The sequence below is a fragment of the Colobus angolensis genome, unplaced genomic scaffold (genome assembly GCF_000951035.1).
Source record: "Colobus angolensis palliatus isolate OR3802 unplaced genomic scaffold, Cang.pa_1.0 Scaffold9, whole genome shotgun sequence".
In the NCBI taxonomy this organism is placed as follows: Eukaryota; Metazoa; Chordata; class Mammalia; order Primates; family Cercopithecidae; genus Colobus; species Colobus angolensis.
Genome location: NW_012122931.1, coordinates 308,545 through 331,748, shown reverse-complemented (window position 1 = coordinate 331,748; position 23,204 = coordinate 308,545). Strand labels below are relative to the sequence as shown.

Sequence of the window (23,204 nt, the reverse complement as noted above, 5' to 3'; positions counted from 1 at the left end):
CCACCTCCGCTTCCCCGGCGGGCCGCTGACAAGGCCAGAGCGCCGGCACTGGGGCCTCTTTCCCGCAGGCGGCGTGCCCGGCCTCACATCGCCCCTCTCCCTCCTCTGTGTCTTCAAGGAAGGACCCCAGACTCACCAAGCCACTCAGTCCCTGGACGTGGTGCGCTTCCCCTCCTCGTAGAAACGCCCCCAGCCCGCTCCCGCCGCTCACCCCAACCCGAGGCAGCCAGGCTGCAGCTCGCTAGGTGGGGTCCTGGGGTGCGGGTCCTCGGTCCTGAGCGGGGGGCCCACCGTGCCTCCTCGCGCGGGGCCGCAGACCTGTCCTGGGCGGTGTGCGAGAGCCATTTTGAGCGGTTACGTTCTGGGACCAAACTGAGGTCGGCCTGTTATTTATCGCTAACGACACTCCCTGCTGTCTCGCTTGCAAGTTTCCACTCACCCAGGTCCGTTTACCCATCTCCTCAAATGCTGGTTTAATCTGTGATCTGGGCAGGTGCTGTGCTAGCCGGTGGGGAAGACAGGTAAGCGAAGGACCCAGGCGGGAGCCTGTCCAGGATCTCAGAGAGGTAGAGCCGGGTTCCCACCTCTGTTGGGCTGGCCACCTGGCTGGTGTTGAAGATGCAGATTAATTCTTGTCTTTGCACACAGTGTGCTCTCCTGACTGCATGCCGCAGGCAGATTCCTGGGCTGGATCTCAGGGACTGAGGGACTCAGGAATCAGCCTGTGGCATGCAGTCCAGAAGGGGCATACTGAGGTTTGGTTGCTGGACTTCAGGTGGTCAGACTTACCTGGATGAAAAGCAGTGGCTGCTAGGTGGAGCCAGGCAGCAACTGGTCTAGAGACCACCTCCTCATCACCGTGCCTGTAATCTTGGCCCCCCCCTTTCCTCAGTATCAAGTCTCCAACCTTCCTGTTCCCTCAAAATGATTGTTCCACAGAGACACCTAATTGTTTCATGAAAATGCCAAGCCTTGGCCCGGCGCGGTGGCTCACGCCTGTAGTACTAGCACTTTGGGAGGCTGAGGCGGGCAGATTGCCTGAGGTCAAGAGTTCGAGACCAGCCTGGGCAACATGGCGAAACCCTGTCTCTACTAAAAATACAAAAAAGTAGCCGGGTGTAGTGGTATGCGCCTGTAATTCCAGCTACACGGGAGGCTGAGGCACAAGAATTACTTGAACCCGGAAGGTGGAGGTTATAGTGAGCCGAGATTGTGCCGCTGGACTCTTTGGACTCTGTCTTAAAAAAAAAAAAAAAAAGAAAAGAAAATGCCAAGCCTAGATGCCACTACTGAGGTAGAAACTTGGCAGGTGTGTTGGGTCAAGAAATTGCATCTCCCCCCTACCACCACCACCACCACCACGGAATTTTTCACTCTTTGGCCCAGGCTGGAATGCAGTGGTGCAATCTTGGTTCACTGCTATCTCTGCCTTCTGGTTTCAAGCCATTCTCCTGCCTCAGCCTCCTCAAGTAGCTGGGATTACAGGGACCCGCCACCACACCGACTCATTTTTGTATTTTTAGTCGGGACGGGGTTTCTCCATGTTGACCAGGCTGGTCTTGATCTCCTGGCGTCGGGATCTGCCCGCCTCCTGCCTTGGCCTCCCAAAGTGCTGAGATTACAGGTGTCAGCCACCACGCCCGGCCACTGTATTCTTAAAAGTCAAGTTAAGGTTGTTTTGTTTGTTTATTTTAAATGTTCACGTTTTTTGAGCCCAAAGGGTTGGGCAGGTTGGGCTTGAGCTGGGAGGGGCTGGGCACCTTTTTTGTAAGACCGCCTACCTGTTGTTCCTCACCTGAGGGTGTTTCCAGGTGTCTAGCCTCACCTAGGTGAGTTGATGCTGACGGGAGCTGCTCGGCCCTCTGAGCTGCCTGTTTCGCCTTCTGTTCCTCTGGTGTTTCACTTGGGTAGGGCATGGCCACACGTCACTCAGCTTTTGCCCTGGCCTGGCTGTCTCACGCTAGGACCTTTGCAGTGGACTTTGCAGCTTTTTGCTTGGATTTTCTTAGTTCCTCTCTCTCCTTGTATTTGTCCAGCCTGCCAAGGAAAAGGCAGCAGTTGGGTTAAACTGGCATGACCAGGTTGCACTGATGACAAACACCACGTAGCTGGCATTTACTGAGGACAGGTTTTGTACTGGCACTTCGTCCCCTGGGCAGTGCTACAGGGCCTGCCCGTCCCCTCCCCCATTCTTGTACAGTACTTGGCCCTAGATGCAGCGCGATCGGTCTTTGCGCAGGGAATCTTTGCTGCAGGTGAAATGGAGCGGTGGCCACACCTGTTCTCTGCAAAGCGGGTGTTGTAATTTCTCTGCCTTCCTCTTGGATGAAGACTTTGAGATGTGCTTTTTGATGCCTTCCATTTTGCGTTAGTGTTACAAGCAGCCTGTGCAAGATTTCAGTTGAAAGCTCCAAGCTAGAATTTCCAGTGTGTAAACTCATTAGATGGATGGTAGTGCTAGCTTCCAGGATTCCGATGGCCAGTGGTATTTGCAAGCTTGTCTCAGTGGCTTTCCCTTTTAATAATGCTGTCCCTCCTTTCTGAGTAACCTGTTGTGCTTTTATGAGACGTATTCAAGTAATGAATCTATTCCCGTGGTAGAGGAAACTAGCTGCTTACTCTACAGATTTGGGGTCATTTTCACTGTCAAGGTGAAATCCATTGAACTGCAGTCTTTTTTCGTTCCCCTGCAGTGTGAGTCTTGCTCGTAGAATATCGTTGGTGGACTTGAGGCTGCTTTTCCAGAAGGCAGGATGTGGAAGTTCCAGCAGGCAGAGCATGCACGCGCCTGCAGCCTGTGCATGGAGGCACTGGAGCCCACCCATGAGGCATTGACCACTGGGTGCCTGCGCCTGTGTTTTCAAACATGTCTGTGAACATGATTGCATCACTTGGGGTGCATTTTAGGATTTGGATGTGCTGCCAAACTTCTACACTCTGAGGCTCAGTCTTCTGCCATTTGGCGTGTTAGCTTTCTGTCAGGAAACCTTTTGCCGTTCTTTTTTTAATGTGTCCAGGACTCTCTGAAGAAAATTGCATTTGGTTTGCACAAACTGCTGCATTCCTGCAGACCTCTGGGTAACAAAATAAGAAGCGCCCTTGAGGGTGGGTCTTTCATCATGATTACAAAAGGGGTGAGCACAGGGATGTCAGCGGAGCAGCTGGAAAGTGTTAGCAAGGACTTAGGGTCATTAGTAGGGTCCCCGATTTGGAATGGTTGGTTTGCTGCAGGGCTCAATATGGCACTCAAATGTTTTTCTTTTCATCCTTTTTCCTGGAAATCAATTTTTTAAAATATGATTTGTTTCTTGGCTTCCTGTTCTGCATCTCCCTTAGCAGACTACCTCTGTCACCAGGTCCCTCCGTCCACGTTCCCTGTGCGGCCAGCGTCAGAGCCATGGCAACGGAGGAGAAGAAGCCCGAGACCGAGGCTGCCAGAGCACAGCCAACCCCTTCGTCATCCGCCACTCAGAGCAAGGTGCGTGCCCAGGGGCTCCTTGGGCGCCTTCCGGGGGCAAATACGCTTAGAGATTCTTGGAAACATTTCAAGTTCATAAGCCTAGTCTTCCCCTACTCAGTTAAATGTCACTGCTAATTTTGATTTACTGACCACATACCTAATGAATGCTTGTTACCTGCTGTGTCAGGGATCCCCGGTCTGTCACCTGGAGGAGGGAACAGATTCTTGGTCCTGATTGTGAGAGTCTCTAGGACCCAGAAAACATCTCTCCATAGTTGCCCCCACCCCGACTGCGATCCTGAGGCACAGGCAGATCTGCAAGCCCCCCTGTAGACCTTTAGCAAAGGGAGCAGGGCCTCGCGTGTGTTTGGGGTGGGGGCGGTGGGACGCTGGACCAAGGCCGGAGCTGGTGGGGGCCTCCTGTGCTGTAGCGGGATCAGAGGTGGGCTTGAGGTGGGGTGATACCTTGAGGGGGCCTCAGAGGTTTCTGGCTCGGCTGGTGCTGTTGGTACTGAGTTTGGGGACGACAGAAGAGGTCTCGTGGGGAAGTAGTGGGCTCAGATTCAGATGTGTTCCACTTGAAAGGTGACGTCCACATAGGGATTGGTGGGAGGCTCTGGGCATATGGATTTGGAGCTCTGAAGAGCTGAGCTGAAATTAAATGGTGGAGTCACAATCCAAACTGGTCACGAGTGGAACGCACAGTGGTGGTAACTTTTCGCTCACTGGTCTCTCCCGCAGCCTACGCCCGTGAAGCCAAACTATGCTCTAAAGTTCACCCTTGCTGGCCACACCAAAGCAGTGTCCTCTGTGAAATTCAGCCCGAATGGAGAGTGGCTGGCAAGTTCATGTACGTAGCACTGAGGTCCTCAGCTGCTGGGAAAGGCGGGCTGAGCTGCAGACAACAAATCGGCGAGGGGGTGGCTTGCTTCCTCACCTGCCGCTGGGGGGCTGTCGCCGGTGGGCGTGTCTCCTCCTAGAACCATGACCTTAGCCCTGATTGAAATTGCCCGTGGGGGCCGGGTGTGGTGGCTCACACCTGTAATCTCAGCACTTTGGGAGGCTGAGGCGGGTGGATCACAGGGTCAGGAGTTTGAGACCAGCCTGGCCAATATGGTGAAACCCCGTCTCTACTAAAAATACACAAAAAAATTAGCTCGGCATGGTGGCACATGCCTGTAGTCCCAGCTACTTGGGAGGTTGAGGCAGGAGAATCACTTGAACCCGGAAGTTTGGAGGTTGCAGTGAGCTGAGATCGTGCCACTGTACTCCAGCCTGGATGACAGAGTGAGACTCCATCTCAAGAAAACGAAAAAAGAAATAGAAGAAGTTGCCTGTGGGCCCTTGGAGGGAGGGGAAGGGGACTGGTCCTCGGGGACGTGGCCGTGCCGAATGGGTTCTGAGCCATGTGGTTCATGCCGATCATCTGGGGCTCCTGTGGGAAAAGCCCAGACTTTGGATTCTGGATGACTGGACAACTGTGTCTTGCTCTTAGCCTCAGATCCTTTTGTTTTCTTTCAGCCGCTGATAAACTCATTAAAATTTGGGGCGCATATGATGGGAAATTTGAGAAAACCATATCTGGCCACAAGCTGGTAGGTTTCAGCCCTGTGCGGTGACGTTGACTGTTGAACAGGGTGGCTCTAGTGATCAAGGGGTCAGGGCTGCTTCGAGAGCTGTGGGTTCAGGTTTAAGTTTCCCCGTTGTTTTTTTAGAGTTATTTGCATCTTGAGCTTTTAACGCAAATACATTTGACTTCCACGGAGGTGTGTCTGTGAGGCTGGCAGAGCTGCGGAAAGCCTGCTGTTTTCCTCCAGGGCCCTGTGTCTTTTGTAAGGTTAACGCTAGTGAGAAGATTTCCTGAGGGCAATGGGGATGTTTGGGATTTTGACCTTTTGCTAACCGGTCCTACTTTGTCCTGGCAAGTTACTGACCCTGTTTTTTCTCCCCAAGGGAATATCCGACGTAGCCTGGTCGTCAGATTCTAACCTTCTTGTTTCCGCCTCAGATGACAAAACCTTGAAGATATGGGATGTGAGCTCGGTAAGCAACACTCAGCGCTCCTCTCCAGGGGAGACCGGCAGCGGGGCACAGGGCGGGTGGTGGGGGGACTGAGTTGACTGCTCAGTAAGCAGCACTCACTGCTCCTCTCCAGGGAAGACTGGCTGCACGGGCACGGGGCGGGGGCGGGTGGGGGAGGTCGAGTTGACTTCGGGGAACAGCCAGTCACTGGCGGGGCATCAGGCATGCTCTGAGCTGTCGGGCATTGATGAATGTGATCCGACCCTTATGTTTGGGGAAATAAGCACTGGAATAATACTAATGATACTCTGTTTTAGGGAAAGTGTTTGAAAACGCTGAAGGGACACAGTAATTATGTCTTCTGCTGTAACTTCAATCCCCAGTCCAACCTTATTGTCTCAGGATCCGTGAGTGTGGCCGGGGTGTCTTCCCTGGGGGAGGTGGTGTTGGATGTTGGGAAGGCTGTTGAATTTGCTTATAGCCACTGTGGAGAAGGCAGGTGGGGCCCGAGTCCTTTCTGTGCTGTTTGTAGGGAGGATGGACTGGTGGCAGGTCTTGGGTTCCGGGGAGGTTTGCCCCTTCTTCCTGTAAAATCACTGTCATTTCTTCTTTTGTGTTCAGTTCGATGAAAGTGTGAGGATATGGGATGTGAAAACAGGGAAGTGCCTCAAGACTTTGCCAGCTCACTCGGATCCAGTCTCGGCCGTAAGTCCTGCTGACACAGGCGGGGTGGTGTCCGCACTACGTGCCTCTGACGCTGGATGTGGCCAGCTGTCTCCCTGAGGGCCGTAAGCCTGGACATTGCCTGTGCCTAGCTGATTCCTGCTGTCACGCCACAGTCTAGAGCAATCAGGTTGGAGGCTGGGACCTGAGAGATGAGTCCTGTGTGCAGTAGAGGGATGCCAAGGGGGTGGTAAGGTGTCAGTGGGGTGCCCTGTGGTGAGCACCAAGGGGCCTTTCGTGCAGGCTGGGTGGGGGGTGGGCAGTGGCCACAGGCGTTCAGAGGGTAGTGTACCCTGAACTGATGCATGGGACAGGAAGGGCGGCCAGGCTGAGAAGGGTGCTGGGAGTGGGAGTGTAGGTGAAGTGTGAGTTTTGAGTGGAGTTAGCTCGGGGGGGGATGGCCCAGTCCTGGTGGGAACCGTTGGAAGCTGGAGCTCTCTGGAGAACAGGCTTTGCACAGGAACACATCCTGCCATTTTGCTGTTGCTGTGCTACTGTGCAAAACAAATGACTGAGAGGCCGAGCATGGTGGCTCACGCCTGTAATCTCAGTACTTTAGGAGGCTGAGGTGGGTGGATCACTTGAGGTCAGAAGTTTGAGACCAGCCTGGCCAACATGGTGAAACCCCGTCTCTACTGAAACTACGAAAATTAGCTGAGCGTGGTGGTGGGCACCTGTAATCCCAGCTCCTGGGGAGACTGAGGCAAGAGAATCACTTGAACCTGGGAGGCAGAGGTTGCAGTGAGCCGAGATCGTGCCACTGCACTCCAGCCTGGGCAACAAGAGCAAAACTCCGTCTAAAAAGAAGAAAACAAGAACAAATGGCCGAGAGTTAAACTACGCAGTATCACAAACCGCTCCATTTCAGAGTGGCCAGAAGGTTCTTTTGTTAACAAAGTGCATGAGGCAGTTTCTGGGCCAAGCCTGCCCTTCGTTGAGAAGCGGAAGGAAAGGTGGATGCAGCGTTTGTCCCATGCTGCCTGCCAGTGTGGCTTTCACTTTCTGTCGTCTTCGTGGTGAATGGGTTTAAGCATTTTTACCCTTGCAAGGCTTTGCCCGAGTGAGATGGCAGGCGAAGCCCTGGTATTGACTGGATGGGTAGTGTGTCAGGCCAGGGCGGGGCTTCGGGGTCTGAGCCCCGCACATAACCGGGCCACAAGGCCCTTGCAGGCCCAGTGTCACCGTTGCAGGGAGGCTGTTTGCTGTGGGGATGGCATCACGTGGCCCTGTGCTTTGTGCTTGTGGCTGTGTGCTCGCGAGCCCAGCCCCTTGGTGCCAGTCCCCTGCCCTCCAGGGTACCTTGGGTCACAGCAGAGCCGACTTTCAGACTGGGCTGACAAATGAACACTTGTGAAGTAACCTGAGAAAGGGGTTCGCTGGTGGCCTTCGAGTTGGGAGAAAGAATTCTGTGAACATCCTAGAGGCCAAAGATAGCGCAGGTGGGACTCGCAGGTGATAGGCAGGATTTTAAAAGTCTTTTTCCTTTTTTTTTTGAGACGGAGTCTCGCTCTGCCGCTCAGGCTGGAGTGCAGTGGCTGGATCTCAGCTCACTGCAAGCTCCGCCTCCCGGGTTTACGCCATTCTCCTGTCTCAGCCTCCCGAGTAGCTGGGACTACAGGCGCCCGCCTCGTCGCCCGGCTAGTTTTTTGTACTTTTTAGTAGAGACGGGGTTTCACCATATTAGCCAGGATGGTCTCGATCTCCTGACCTCGTGATCCGCCTGTCTCCGCCTCCCAAAGTGCTGGGATTAAGGCTTGAGCCACCGCGCCTGGCTAAAAGTCTTTTTCCTACGAAAGTAGTTTGCTCATAAAAAAAACAAAAACAGGTTGGGTACCATGGCTGCCACCTGTAATTCCAGCACTTTGGGCGGCTGAGGCAGGAGGATCCCATGAGACCAGGAGTTTGAGACCAGCCTGGACAACAGAGTGAGACCCTGTCTCGATACAAAAAGCAAAAAATTAGCCAGGCGTGATGGTGTGCACGTCTGGTCCCAGCTACTTGGGAGGGCAGGGTGGGAGGATTGCTTGGGCTCAGGAGTTTGAGGCTCTGGTGAGCAAGATGGTACCACTGCACTCCAGCCTGGGTGACAGAGTGAGACCCCATGTCTTTAAAAAAAAAAAAAAAAAAAAAAACTACAAAAGTGAGCAAATGTAGGAAGTAGAAAATGAATTCCCTGAGTCGCCCCTGGGGTTGGCTGCCGGGAGGTGGAGTTGGTCCCTCCGTGGTCCTCTACTTTGCTGTTTTAGGTGCGTCTTTTCCAGCGTAGCTCACTGCTCTCCTTTAAATAACTGGTACTGCACCACAGCTGCTGCTCTGTAGCCATCTCCACTTCAGAGAGGTTTGTGGGGGCTTTTGTTTTTTTTTTTGAGATGGAGTCTCACTCTGTTGCCCAGACTGGAGTGCAGTGGTGGGATCTTGGCTCACCGCAACCTCTGCCTCCTGGGTTCAAGCGATTCTCCTGCCTCAGCTCCCGAATAGCTGGGATTACAGGTACCCACTACCACGACTGACTAATTTTTGTATTTTTAGTAGAGACAGGGTTTCACCATGTTGGCCAGGCTGGTCTCGATCTGCTGACCTCCAGTGATCCACCCGCCTGGTCCTCCCAAAGTGCTGGGATTACAGGCGGGAGCCACCGTGTCTGGCCTGGGGCACCTTTGATGTCTGCGCACATCTATGCCCTTCTCAGTGGGTGCTTATGTGTAATTCTCACTTGAACAAAAAGGAGTGCAGCGAACATCCTGTTTGCATCTGTGGCAGTCTGTGCAGGATGGCTTTGGAGGGGAAATGCAGTAGTCAGGATATGTATTTAGCTTTTTGACAGGTACATTTTGGAGCTTTAGAGATTTTGAGGCACGTGGCCCCCTGCTTCCTGCCTCCCATCCCTGTCCCGTCTCTGGCCAGGGTTTGCCCTCTCTGGCCAGGGCTCCTGGGCTGAGGGCTGCTGCCGACCGCCGTCAGCCACAGCCCTCGTGCCCTTGTTGCACCTGGGACCTGTGTTTCCTGCCCTGGAGCTTCTGCTACTGCTTGTGTGCCCGGGTGGACTCCACAGAGCACTTGGAGTGCTCCTTGGCTAGGGGCCTTGCCATCCCCTGCTGGGTTCTGGCTGATTGCCTTATCTGTTTCCTTTTTGTTTTAATATTTACGTACTTACTTACTTACTTATTTATTTATTGAGACGGAGTCTCGCTCTGTTGCCCAGGCTGGAGTGCAGTGGTGTGATCTCGGCTCCACCTTCCGGGTTCACGCCATTCTCCTGCCTCAGCCTCCCAAGTAACTGGGACTACAGGCGTCCCCCACCACGCCTGGCTAATTTTTTTTGTAGTTTTTGTAGAGACAGGGTGTCACCGTGTTAGCCGGGATGGTCTTGGTCTCCTGACCTCGTGATCTGCCCACTTCGGCCTCCCAAAGTGCTGGGTCTTTTTTTTTCTTTTTTTTTTTATTTTTGGGCACAAGGTCTCACTCTGTTGCCCAGGCTGGAGTGCACTGGCACGATCTTGGCTCACCGCAACCTCCACCTCCTGGATTCAAGTGATTCTCCTGCCTCAGCCCCCCTGAGTAGCTGGGACTACAGGTTCATGCCACCACGCCTGGTTAAGTTTTGTATTTTTTTGTAGAGCCAGGGTTTCAGCATGTTGGCCAGGCTGGTCTCGACCTCCTGGCCTCAAGTGTTCCGCCCACCTCGATTTCCCAAAATGCTGGAATTACAGGCGTGAGCCACTGTGTCCGGCCTCTCTTATCTACTTCCTAGCACTTAACTCTTCTGGCAGCCTTCTGCTAGAATGCGGGGGATGGGCTGTATTGCCCCTTGCACCTGAATGTGGATGGAATGGCAGAGCTGGGCCATGTTTGCCAGTGGATAGTATTTGAATGTGGTTAAGAAGCTGAACAAAGCAAAGCATGGAGTTGGCCTTGTGAGTTTTGGGGACTTGTTTTGTCTTGTTACCATCCATCGTAATGGTCTCAAGAAAAGACTTTTTGCACATTAAAGGCAGGGACGGATGTGTTAGATGGATCCCTGTGAGTTAGAAAACTACTTTGAGAGGCTGCCAGCCAGATGGTTCTGGTTAGGCAGCTGGCACCATGAGAGCACCCTGTCAGAGCAGAAATGGGTAGTCACCCCTCTGGGTCTGCTGGAGAACATCTAGGGCCGCAGCACCCAGCATGCCCAGCATGGAGGCTGCCAGCCGCATGATGGCCCAGAGCTCAGGGCTGTGTGAGGTACCTGCACTTTTCAGAGACCTGGCACACAAAAAAAGTGTCTGGTAATAACTTTTTGTGTTGATTGCGTTGAAATAATATTTTAGATACATTGGGTTACACGTTATCAAAATAATTTCACTTGTCTTTTAAGCTTTTCTAATGTAGCGTCTAGAACAATTAAAATTACACATGTGGCTGGCAGGCTGTCACAGAGTCTAGCCTAGCGCTTCTCCGGGCGTGCAGCAGCAGGCAGCATGCCCCGGGGACCTGTTCAAAATTTACGTTCTTGGACTCCCCCACCTGGACTGGTCAAATCAGAAGCCCTGGGGATGGGGCCTTGCAGTCTGCCTTATACATGTGGATTTGCCTCTGGGGACACATGGCAATGTCTGGAGACATTTTTTGGTTGTCAGAACTATAGGCATCTAGTGAGCAAAAGAAAAGGTTGCCACTGCACAGGGGCAGCACCACCCCTTCCCCCCTGGAAGAGTCTGGTCTAAAATGTCAATAGTGCCAAGGCTGGGAAACTCCAGTCTGGACAGTAGAAGCAGACAGCCTCAGTCCCATCCCCAAATCATTAAACCATGGCTTCCTTGTGTGACTTGACTTCATCCAGGAAATGTATCAGCACCCATAGCCTGAGACAATACAGTTTCCAAAGGTGCTGTTTGCTTGTGAGGTTTATCCTTGGCTGGGTGCAGTGGCTCATGCCTGTACTCCTAGTACTTTAGAAGACCAAGGTGGGAGGATCATGTGAGCTCAGGAGTTCAAGACCAGTCTGGGCAAGATAGGGAGACCCTGTTTCTCTTATTAAGAAAAAAAAAGGCCGGGCACGGTAGCTCACGCCTGTAATCCCAGCACTTTGGAAGGCCGAGGCGGGTGGATCACAAGGTCAGGAGATCGAGACCATGGTGAAACCCCGTCTCTACTAAAAATACAAAAATTAGCCGGGCGTGGTTGCGGGCGCCTGTGGTCCCAGCTACTTGGGAGGCTGAGGCAGGAGAATGGCGTGAACCCGGGAGGCAGAGCTTGCAGTGAGCTGAGATCTGGCCACTGCACTACAGCCTGGGCGACTGAGCGAGACTCTGTATCAAAAAGAAAAAAAAAAAAGGGGGGGCAAGGTGGTTCACGCCTGTAATCCCAGCAGTTTGGGAGGCCGAGGCGGGTGGATCACTTGAGGTCAGGAGTTCAAGACCAGGCTGGCCAACGTGGTGAAACCCCGTCTCTACTAAAAAAAAAACAAAAAAAAAAACAAAAATTAGCTGGGCATGGTGGAGTGTGCCTGTAATCCCGGCTACTTAGGAGGCTGAGGCACGGGAATCACTTGAACCCGGGAGGCGGAGGTTGCAGTGAGCTGAGATCGCGCCATTGCACTCCAGCCTGGGCGACTGAGCGAGACTCTGTATCAAAAAGAAAAAAAAAAAAGGGTGGGCAAGGTGGTTCACGCCTGTAATCCCAGCAGTTTGGGAGGCCGAGGCGGGTGGATCACTTGAGGTCAGGAGTTCAAGACCAGGCTGGCCAACATGGTGAAACCCCGTCTCTACTAAAAATACAAAAAAATTAGCCAGGCGCGGTGGTGTACACCTGTAATCCCGGCTACTTAGGAGGCTGAGGCACGGGAATCACTTGAACCCGGGAGGCGGAGGTTGCAGTGAGCTGAGATCGTGCTCCAGCCTGGGTGACAGAGGGAGACTCTTTCTGAAAACAAAGAAAGAAAGATACCTCAGTTTTTGTTTTTGTTTTTTTTCTTGCGATCAGGTAAGCAGCAGTCATGTCCATGACTTGAAAGTAAGTTTTTGTCTCTTCTCCCTCTCCTTAATTCTTAGGTTCATTTTAATCGTGATGGATCCTTGATAGTTTCAAGTAGCTATGATGGTCTCTGGTAAGTGAAAATATTTTACTTCATTAAGCAATGAGTACTTACCAAGGGCCAGCCCTTGCACCGTTCCTGCATCTGGGGGTACAGCAGTGACGAAAGACCCAAGTCCTTAACTTCTGAAGCTTCTCTGCTAGCCACACTGCAGACGTGTTAACAGATACGCAGTGCAGTTTCGGGGTTGGCAGCACAGGTGGCGAGGCGGCGTGCCTGGAAAGATGTCCTTGCTGTTAGGGTGGGTCAGGGAGGGCCTCCTCCATCAGACTTCAGCTCTATGTAGATGCTGACGTGTGCTGTTCACACGCTTACGGAAAATGGGTGTTTGGACCCCTTGAGGTGAAAGCCGTGCTGCTCCGGGAGGATGCTGACTGTGCCACCATGCCCGTGAGGACGCGTCACCATGCCGGGCAGGCGAGCCCGAGCAGATGGCAGTGTAGAGAAGGGCAGGAGGAAGAGTGACGGTCTCCTGTGGAAAGCCCACCTAGGTCTCAGCAGACGTTTGTAGTGCTGGGACTTGGCAATCTGTGTCCAGCACTCCTCGGGGGAGACAAGGGCAGTGGTGTAGTACAGTTAACTCGGCGAAATGTCTGATGGGAGCGAGTGCGGGGAGTGGAGTGTTTGGGTTGTGTTTTGGGTGTGGGGCAGACAGCATCATAACTTGTTCAGGTTGGTCACTAGGGAGGAGGGGGGCAGTGACAGCCACTGGCGGAATTGAAGATCTTACGAGGACTTCCTGCAGGGAGCCCTCAGGTGGACACGCACACTTGAAATCTGTTTTCTGGTCTGACTCCCCAGTGACTGTTGGCATGGAGATCCCCAGGGGTCACAGTCGGTAGTCGCCAGGCATGACCCCCCCGTCGGTTTTGAGTAGACGGGTCTGGTGGGAGAGGGTCGTAGTCGAGTTGCACCCGACCACTGGCCCAGCCTCCCATGGGCTCTACAGCACACACTTCCGGGCCATCGCCTCGCAAGGTTCAAGATGCAGTTGCAGCACTGTGATGGCGTTTGGGGCTGAGGTCACTGGAATGTGCTGTGGCAAAAATTAGGTCATCTGGAGCCCAACATTGGCCAGTAGTGTCCACGGTTAAAGCCATTGTTTACACTTGACCATTTACCAGCTTATTATAAAGGATACAATTCAGGAACAGCCAGCCAGAGGGAAGGGGTGCACAGGGTGAGCTATGGGGGAGCGTGGAGCTGCCAGGGCCTCTGGTGCCGCCGTCCCGGCGCCTCTGTGTGTGTGTGTGACCAACAGAAGTGAGCACGGGACAGTCTCAGAATTACTCATGGACCCAGCTCTAAGAACTTTCTAAAAAAATCAGAAAAAGTACACCAAGGAAATGAGGAGGGAAATGGGAAACAAATGAGACCGTTGATGATATAAGGTGTGTTCTTCGATGAGGCTGGTAATGAAAACCTTTTAAGCCCCATGATGGAAAAAGCAAAATAAGCAAGATGAGAACTAGGAAGTGGGTGGAAGCACTGCAGGGGGAGGAAGCGGTAGTCAGAAGACTCCGTCCAGGCTGAGCAGTGCCTCGGCTCCGGCAGCGAGCTCGGCTACAGCTCCTAAAGGAGCCCCGGGCATGGCACCTTGAGGGACCAGTCACTGCTGAAGAGACTGGAAAAGGGGATCGAAGGCCGAAAAAGAACATCATTCCCTGTGACTTTATACCTGAATCCAGTTAAATAGCGAACAGACCACAGACGGGAGGGAGCTCCCTGGTTCATTTTTTTGGATTTAGCATGACCTTGCTACCTGAGCCTTGATTGCTGGTCCCAGAGGAAAACCACAGAGGGCAACTCATTGGTGAATGTTGATGCCAGGATTCCAGAGGAAGTGGCAGCCTCCTGAGCCTGCGGTGCACAGAAAGGAATTCCCACAGCCAAGTAATTCAACATTCATTATTGAATAATGAAAGGATTATCACGTAAACATCAGGACAAGTAATTCAACATTCGTTATTGGATGATGAAAGGATTATCACGTAAACATCAGGACACCTATGATCTAATTCTGCCGACCGATTAAAGGCGTTAAATGTCCCTGTGATTAATCAGTAGAGGTCAGAAAGGCGTCTGATTGATAATACCCAGCAGCCAACCCTTTAGCGAGATAGAGCAGTATTGTTGACTACTTACTGGTCACTAATAATTTTCACATGTGGTGACACACTAAAACTATTTCTGTGAAAATCCGAAGTGGGACAGGTGTGCATGTTTCCTGTGTTACTCAGCATTGTTGGGAGTTTCTAGTTAGTGTAAGAAAATGAAAAAAGAGTCCTATGAAAGTTGGATGAGATACACATCTTTGTAGATATGTTTGCATGTTTTCAAATATTTAAATGCCACCAACACTACTTTTCAAATACCCATTTAACCCTGTGATGTGGGTACTGTCAGCCTTGCTTTTCAGGCAGGGACACGTACCACGGTCTCTCAGTTGGTCAGCGCAGGACCCAGACCCCGTGTCAGCTTTGGAGTCTGGGCCTGGAGCCCCTAGCTCTGCTGGCTGTGTGGTGTGATCTCGCGTTTAGTGCCATCAGTGCTTGAAAGTTGACTTTTTCTCTCTACTAGGAATTGCCAGTTAGAAGATGGGAAAAATGTTTCTATTTTAACTGTGACAAAAATGCTAAGATGTTTAGGAATGCGGCTAGCAAGAAGGGGCAGGACCTATGCAGGAAATGAGAAACGGAACTGAAAGGACACACGGGGGGTTAGGTCTTGAGGCTTAGGAGATGAGGCGGCTCCGGAGAGGCTCCAGAGAGGCCCTCCCGCAGTGATTGCGGAGCTAGAGGATGTGCATTTAAGATCCACGGGGCAGCAGGAGGGAGCTGTTGCCGAGAGAATTGAGAAGATGCGGAGTTGGGAGGAGAGTTGCTGCTTCTGGGTTTTAAAACCCTGGGTGAAGTGACTTCCCTTCAGGTCCAGTGTGGTCTCGTCCCTGGATTATCGAAGTGTGGGCAGAACAGGAGGTGGGTGTGCAGAGCAGAGAGCTCCCGGGGCTTTCCCAGAGGCGGCTTCTCCATGGTGAGAGATGGGAGGGGCCGTGCATGGCGGCCATGGGGTCTCGTGCTTGGGAATGGCTTGTCCACGTCTGCCCTGAGCCTGTGCTCCGCTGCTGGCATCTGTGCAGTAGAACTGTGGGTGCTAACACAGCGGGCTCTGCTTACAGAATGCGTCTGTATTGGCGGAAATCACAGAAACCCCGAAATTGGAATAATGTAAATGCCTGGCTCGTCCGTTCTGGGAATAGTCCAGAAGACTGCTTACAATACTCTTAAATTTTTGTTTTGAAAGAAGCCCTCTCATTACTTGCATGTGTTTGCGTGAGCGTGGGCAGACGCCTGCAAGAAGCCTGGGCTGCCGCTGTCCCTCTCCTTGGCCAGGGAGAGTGGAGAGAGCAACAGGCTTCCCCCTCTGTGTTGGGGGTAAACCACAGCTTGTGTAGGAGAGATCCAGGGGTACCCCACACGTGGTCTGCGCGTGTGTAGCGTGTGTGAACTGTTGATGTTTGTATGGACAGTGTTTAGTCTTTGTCCCTAAAATATAAGAGAATGACTGTTAAACGGGTGAAGCATAACTTTTAAAAAACGATAGGGAAGGCTGAGCGTGGTGGCTCACGCCTGTAATCCCAGCACTTTGGGAGGCTGAGGCGGGTAGATCACGAGGTCAGGAGATTGAGACCATCCTGGCTAACATGGTGACACCCCATCTCTATTAAAAATACAAAAAATTAGCCAGGCGCAGTGGTGGACGCCTGTAGTCCCAGCTACTCGGGAGGCTGAGCAGGAGGCGGAGCTTGCAGTGAGCCGAGATTGCTCCACTGCACTCCAGCCTGGGCGACAGAGCGAGACTCCATCTCAAAAAAAAAGCCGGGGGGGAAGCATGCTAGTCCTAAAACTTAGATCTGATTCCCAGCAGCCTGCGTGAGATCGTAACTTGTCTGCTTCCACTTTTTTGTTCTCTTTGCTTCGAAGTCGCATCTGGGACACCGCCTCGGGCCAGTGCCTGAAGACGCTCATCGGTGAGTGTGGCTCTGTGTGGAGGCTGGGTCTGTGGGGAGGGCCTCCCCTGCTGGGTCCCTGCCCCTGTTCTTCACCAGGTCCTCCTTCCTCCTCTGCCCTGGGTCTGCCCCTGTAGGAGGAACCTTCCTCCTTGTCCGACCGTTCCGCCAGCTCCTTCCGACCGCCTGCTGGCTCTGGTGCTCCTTCTGGTGAAGTTTTCCTGCTGTGGTTTTTCTTCTCTTGGGCCTGTGTGGGGCTCCTCGGCCTGTGCTGTCGGGCCTCACTCGGTCCTCTGCTCACTAGCGTCCTCTGGGCAACCCCACTGCCTCCTGGCTTCGGGCCCCTGCTGTCATGCCAGCCTCTTGGATCATTCCTTGAGTAGACAGGCTGAGCACCTGCCTATCTGCTGGGGGTTGGATGGAGGTGTGCTGGAGGCATGGAGGACAGGCCCAAGGTCTTCACGCCTCGGCGGGAGGAGAAGAAGGAGGGTCATGGCGTGGCCTGGATGGGAAGGCCAGGTGCCGGGCAGGGTGTGGCCTGAGGGTCTGTGACGGCCCGGGGTTCCCAGCCGCCCCTTGCAGAGCCTGCTTTTGAAAGGAGTGGAAGGGTTTTCATCCGGGGAGTGTAAAGAAGCCTAGGTTAGACGTGTGGGATGGGGCACACCTTAAAGAGGGAGCTGGGTGGTGAAGATGGGGGGTGGACCCCCTGTGTGGGGAGGCACCCCGTTTGTGCTCTTCTTCCCCCTAGTCTGTTGTAGCCTGCTGGCCCAGCTGACACCAAGCCCCACAGACTGGGAGGCTTTCAGCGGCAGGAATGTGTTTCCCCGCAGTCCAGGAGGCTGCAGTCGGGATCGAGGAGGCCTCTTCCTGGCTTATAGGTGCTGCCTTACCCTGGCTTCACACTGGTGTCCCTGGTGCCTCCATGTGTCCAAATGTCCTCTCGTAAGGACACCGCCCTGGGGCCTCATTCTCACTCTGTTGCCTCTTTGAAGGCCTCGTCTCTGGTACACTCACCTCTGAGACTCTGGAGGCCTGGGCTTCAGCGTGAGACTCCTTGCCACAGCAGTCTATGTAGCTTCCTGCCTTGTGGGGCCAGCCTGTTGCCATGCATCGCTCCTGAGCGAGATCACACCATCCTTGGTGTCCCCTGAACGGGCCACCTGTGCTCAGCTGTGTGTGCCACTGTTGTGTGAGCGCACGTAACCCTCACAGCCACCTGCGAGGAGGGGGGTGTTCTCATCCTGCAGAGAGGCTCATTCACTAGCCCAAAGCTCCACAGCAAGCAGGTGCAGGGACCGGGATTCCAGCCTGGGCACAGGGTTTTGGGCGCCCCTGAGCCCAGGGTGGGGACGGAGGGTCACTGCGTAGCAGTTTTTCCGTCGGCATCTCCTCAGGTCTAGTGAGTTGGGCTTTTCTGGACTTCACTGAGACAGGTCGGCCGATGCGTGCCTTCTCTGAGCTCTGCCCAGGCAGCCTGGGTCAGGCATGCAGACACATTTGCCCTTAGCTGTGTTAAGGGAGCCTGGCCCCCGGCCCTCACCGTGGCCCCGGCCTGCCTGGCCGTGTGATGTGGTGTGCCCCTGAGGGAGGGCCTGCGTGGCCTCACAGAGTCTCCTGTGCCTTTTCAGTGTGTGTGACCGGGCTGAGGGAGCGGAGACGCCAGGTGCCTGGCGAGGCCAGGCGTCCCCGTGGTGGTAATGCTGAGGGCCGCGTCCTTCCCGGTGCTCGGGACACACCAGCACGTGCACATGCTTGTTGGTGGCGGGGAGGGGGGTCCCTGATGGGGCCGAGGGGTGGGGCCTGCACCAGGACACACCTTCCTTGAGATTCCCCCCTCCTCACTCGGGTGAGGGGAAACGCCTTCCTCCGGTTGTGCGGGTTGTGGGGTTGTCATGTCCTGAAAACTCTGACCTGTACACGGACAGCTTCTGGGAGCCTTGACTCTTTCAGCTGTGAGAGAAAAAGTGGCTCTACTCTGCCCCCAGGCTGCAGGGTCCAGCTGATAGGCCTGGGGCATTAGCTGTGGGTGTGACAACAAGCAGATGGGTTCTGTGGGCGTGAATGTCCCTTGCGTCGATAAATTCTTAAAGGAGAATTTCCAAGGTGGCTTCCCAGCTCTCTTTGCTGCTGGTGGAGTCGTCCCTCTGTTGAGTTGGGCATTCGCCAACCTCATCCATCCCCTGTGAGGCAGGTGATTCCTGAGAATGCCCACTGCCCGGTGCCCGAGGAGGCCTGTATTCCTAAAGTCCTGGTGTCAAGGGGTCCCCGGGGCCATGGGCTTGAGATGTCAAGAACCTGTTCACGGCTGGTGTGCGTGGCTAGGCCACCCTTCGGGGCACCGAGGGGGTGGTGGTGCTGGCACTGGTGGTGGTGGCCGACCTCACTCAGATGTCGCACGTGGGGGACGGGGAGTGGGTCCCACGTCCTGTCCCTGCCCAGCTGTCAGCGCCCGCCCCGTGTCACCTGTCCTTTTTTATTGCAGATGATGACAACCCCCCAGTGTCTTTTGTGAAGTTCTCCCCGAACGGCAAATACATCCTGGCTGCCACGCTGGACAAGTGAGTACTGCGTGGGACCGTGGGGGCGGGCGTGTGGCGTCCCCAGCCAGAGACACCTACTCGCCAGCGTGAGCCTTCAAGAGAGCATGTCGTGGGCTTGGCACGGGACCCAGGCTCCTGCTGGAGCTTTGGCTTCTGGGCAGTGGCCTGTTAGGTCAGAGGGCAGGCCCCTGCCCATCCCTTCCCGACGCTAAACCTCAGGTCCGACTAAAGGAGGATTTAGGGTCGGTTTTCTGGTTGAGCGACTGTGGCCGGGGCAGGCCTAGCCATCCCGCATGAAGGAGTAGGTGGTCTGGGGTCCTCCAAGGCCCGTTCTGGTTCTGACCTCTGAGGACCTTGGTTTTACCTCTCACAAAGCCGCCGCCCTCCTGGACTGTTCTCTAAGCTCCAGCTTTCCCATGCGTGCAGCCTCAGCCCTGTGGGTCTGAGTCTGGGCCCCAATCCTCTGAGGGCTGTGTGATTGGGTGGTAAAACCTGTTCTGGATGTTTCCAGAACCAAGAGGACTTCCTCACCCTTTTGAGGATGACCTGAGTCAGGGACAATAACACCCGTCAGCTTCCTGTTAAAGTCTCTCTTGGAACTGCAAATGCTTGCGGCTCTCACACTGTTGCTCCCCAACGCCAAGTCACTGGACTCTGAGCCAGAAGGCCCCTCACCCTGATGGGGAAGGGGGTTGCATCCCTGCTGGCTTTTGCACCTGGCGCTGATGGTGGCCGTGACGTAGTGGCTGCAGAGTTGGGCGTGGGGACAGGACACCTCCGGACGTGCCGCCTCACCCCTCTTTCTGTCTTGCAGCACTCTGAAGCTCTGGGACTACAGCAAGGGGAAGGTGAGCTCCCGCAGGCTTGGGCCCCCGGTGTGCGCCGTCCCTGGGTCATGGCCTCTGGTGGGGACAGTGGCCCCGCTGATGACAAAGGAGAGGAGCTCAGAGAGTCATTTCCGCTGGGTTTGGTGCGGATTCCTGAGAGACCTGGGTATTTGTGGGGTGGCAGTCTGCAAGTTAAATCTTCCATTGTGTGGCTTTTGTACTTGTACTTTTCAGAAATAAGTGTAGTCAGTGGTGAAACGCCTTGCTTAGAACATAGAATTATACAAAATCAGGGGGATCCATGACTCTGTGACCAGCCTGTCCCCTCCTGTTTCAGTGCCTGAAGACGTACACTGGCCACAAGAATGAGAAATACTGCATATTTGCTAATTTCTCTGTTACTGGCGGGAAGGTGAGTCTTACAACCTTGAAGCGTCTCACGCGTTCCCAGCTTACTCTCCCGAGAGGTCACACCTGTTACAGGTTGCTTTACACTCAGACGCTTTTCGGTGCCCACAAAATGAATTTCCGTTTCAACCAAAGTACGCTGCGCCAAGTACCGGGGACACCTTGTCCCGTCTGTTTCTAGGTCCAGCTCCTTAACGGAGGCAGGCAGCCTGTTGCTGGGCTCTGCTAGCAGTGCTTGGCCGATGCCTTCCGAGGGGGTTGGGACCCGACAGGTGGAGCTCCGTGGTGGCTCAGGGTGTCCCTGGGTGGGTGCGCTGGCTCCGAGGCTATCATCCACCCGCCCCAGCAGGGAGGGGAGTGTGTTTTCCCGCCCCCCCAACATTGGTCTCGATGCTGCTTAGACCGGGGTGACTCTCAGGCAGCATGTGTGTGACACACAGACTCAGGAAAGGGTGACCTGAGAAGCATCTTCCATCCTGGAAGCCTCTCCTGGGGCAGGCAGGTGCCTGGCTTCTTTGAGCGAGGCCAGTGCTGGGGTAGAGCAGGCGGGGCTGTTCCCACTGGGAGAGGAAGCCTCAGGCCTGGCTGCAGGACAGGCAGCCACCAGCGGGGTGGGCGTGGGGCAGGGCATAACTGGAGATTCTGCCCCTTCCACATGCACGAGCGCTGACCTGCTTTTCCTTGCCCTGTTTTCCCTGCTTGTTGTTACTTAGTGGATTGTGTCGGGCTCAGAGGATAACCTTGTTTACATCTGGAACCTTCAGACGAAAGAGATTGTACAGAAACTACAAGGCCACACAGGTGAGGGCCTGTGCTCCCGCAGCCACTGGCTGCCCGTTGATGTGCGGACAGTCCTGTAGGTGAAGCGTGGTCTGCCCGTAGGGTACCGTCGTCTTCCCCTTCCCTCCTCAGCCCTCCGCTGGCCCCGTTGAGGAGCCGCTGCTAAGAGCTCTTGCCCAAGGCATGGAGCTGGTCACTGTGCTGCCGACTCGGACCCAGGGCTCCTGTCTTGAACCCTGTTTCTTCCTGTTCTGCCAGGTATTCTGGTCCGGAAGGTGTGTGTGGCTGTGGGACTTTAGGTGGGTGTAGCGTGTCCCACTTCACGGCAAGCTCCATTTCCTGGGCTGGGGACAGTGAGGTCATCGCTGCCCCATCCTGGAGGCTCTGGCTCCTTTTGGATACCTGTTCCCTCTCCCAGAGAGACCCCAGCTGCATGCAGGCCTAGTGGGCTCCACAGCGGTGCTGGTTCCCAAGCGACCTGGGGTTGCCCCCTCCCTGGGTCCTGGCTGCCCTCTGCAGCCACCACTGCTTCCTCACCCTCTGGCCCCGCATTTCCATGTCTCATGGGGCCAATGAGAGCATGGGGGGCAAGCCCTTGTGGAAATCGGGGGAGGTGCTGCTTCTCCCTCCGTGTGAGCAGCTTCACCCAGCCTGGGGTCAGCACTCATGCTCCACGGCGGGCCTGGGCCTTCCTCCGGGTCCTCGCCGGCGTTCTGGGGTTCCTTTGGTTTATGTAGAAGTTGTAGACACTTTGATGCGGCCGACCTTGCACCAGCCTGTTAGATCTGACCGCCCTGCTCGGGTGGTGGACTTGTCCTCGCTGTGACAGAGCCAGCCCTGTGGAGCGCTCGCTCTGAGGCTCAGCATTGGTGGGAGGCGGTGGGAGTGGGCGGCTCAGGGTCCGAGTAAAAGAGGGACATTGTCGATAAAGGACTGAGGACCAGAGGGGTCTGACTGGGGTCTTTGTGCGCGCTGGCCTCTGAGCCAGTCCTGCTGCCACGCTCCTCCCTGTGGGTGCCGAGCCGCTGCTAGTGGGGGCATGTGGGGCTCCTGGTCTGCAGGCAGGGCTGACACTCCCTGCGGCCTCCTGCCCCCGCCCCCCAACCGGCTGTGTCGCCCTGGTACCAGCTGCTGTCCCCTCGCACCCCTACCCTGGGCTTCCTGTGTCGAGAGTGGGCAGCAGGTGCTTGTCCTGAGACCTCCCGGGTGGTGTGCAGAAGCTACCAGCGTTTCTGGGGAGAGGTGGCGCTCAGTCTGGGATGGCGCCCAGGGCACGGGGATGGCTCTGTTTCTGACTGTGTCTTTGTTTTCAGATGTTGTGATCTCAACAGCTTGTCACCCAACAGAAAACATCATTGCCTCTGCTGCGCTAGAAAATGACAAAACAATTAAACTGTGGAAGAGTGACTGCTAAGTCCCTTCGCTCCTGCCCGCGAGAGACTGTTGGGAAGTTGACCCGGATTGGCAAGAAACATGGTGTCTTGGAGGTGGTCCCCAGGGTCTGCGCCTGGGGGTCAGGACAGGGCCTGATTTGAGCCTCCTCTTTGAAGATGATTTGGCCGAGCGGAAGGTGTGGACCACCGGAAAGTTCTAAAAGTTGCTGGTGACATTTCTTGCCAGTTCTAACACTGTCTAGGGAAGAGTTCCTAGTCTATTGTGTTCAGAGTCAACGAAAATTTTTAATTTTTTATTACAAAAGGGTGAAGTTCAATTTAACATGCGTTGTGTTTTTTCAGTAAACGTTCTGTATCTTTTTGATATTCCATGACCCAGTGCACGCCGTCACCGCCACCGTGGCCCCGCCAGTTGGCCTCCCCTTTGGCCTGGGGCCCTGACTCCTCCATTCCCGCCAGTAGCCGTTGCTAGTGTATTTTTGTCTTTCTGGAAAACAGCATTGTGTGGTTGTTTTCCGTGTAAAGAGCCGTTTGTGTCTTGGGAGCTTGTGGACCACACGTCAACAGCACAGTCATCGCGCACAACGCTCCTGTTTGTCTCAGTGTCCCTGCAACAAGCAGCACCACAGACTGTAATAAAAGGTGGGGTTTTGTGAACGGTTGTGGCAAGTGAGTCCTTGTGAAGCTCGTCTCCATGTGGCTTTCTTGGAGAAAGGCTCCCCTGGCGCAAGAGGGCGGAAGGTTTCTTCGGAAAGGAGGTGCTGAGGCAGGCCGCGCCTGCTCTCTGAAGAGGCCTTCCTCTCTAGGTTCATTGTTCAGTGTTGCTGGGGGAGGAGTGGGGGCGGGGAGGTTCTTAGTTGCAAAGGAGCCAAGCTCCTGATGGGCTCCCTTTGGGATGTGGGGGATGCCTGGCATGGGAAGGCTCCCTGAGTCCTTCACCCCAGGTCAGATGCCAGTGGGACTGATGT

At 54.6% G+C, this 23,204-nt stretch overlaps 1 protein-coding gene across 2 annotated transcripts; it reads left to right on the top strand.

Moving 5' to 3' along the window:
- Window position 1: 1 nt before the first annotated feature.
- Window positions 2-22,582, top strand: WDR5 (WD repeat domain 5). 2 transcript variants are annotated; one of them, XM_011931109.1, is made up of 14 exons: window positions 2-157; window positions 3,337-3,478; window positions 4,202-4,310; window positions 4,982-5,055; window positions 5,414-5,503; window positions 5,800-5,889; window positions 6,104-6,187; window positions 12,235-12,290; window positions 16,262-16,308; window positions 18,770-18,845; window positions 19,642-19,675; window positions 19,992-20,066; window positions 20,776-20,863; window positions 22,156-22,582. In XM_011931109.1, the coding sequence occupies exons 2-14, from the start codon at window positions 3,398-3,400 to the stop codon at window positions 22,254-22,256; spliced, it is 1,005 nt and encodes a 334-aa protein (XP_011786499.1). In that variant the 5' UTR covers window positions 2-157; window positions 3,337-3,397; the 3' UTR covers window positions 22,257-22,582. The 2 variants fall into 2 exon arrangements, with proteins under 2 accessions (XP_011786499.1, XP_011786498.1); XM_011931108.1 differs by lacking the exon at window positions 2-157 and having other exon boundaries at window positions 2,832-3,478.
- Window positions 22,583-23,204: the final 622 nt, after the last annotated feature.

Excerpts from the sequence above, each read along its gene's own strand:
- WDR5 (XM_011931108.1), top strand. The coding sequence starts at position 3,251 with ATGTTTTTCTTTTCATCCTTTTTCCTGGAAATCAATTTTTTAAAATAT. Across the intron at positions 16,309-18,769 it reads GTGCCTGAAGACGCTCATCG|ATGATGACAACCCCCCAGTG; the intron begins GTGAGTGTGGCT and ends TTTTTATTGCAG. Across the intron at positions 20,067-20,775 it reads TCTCTGTTACTGGCGGGAAG|TGGATTGTGTCGGGCTCAGA; the intron begins GTGAGTCTTACA and ends GTTGTTACTTAG.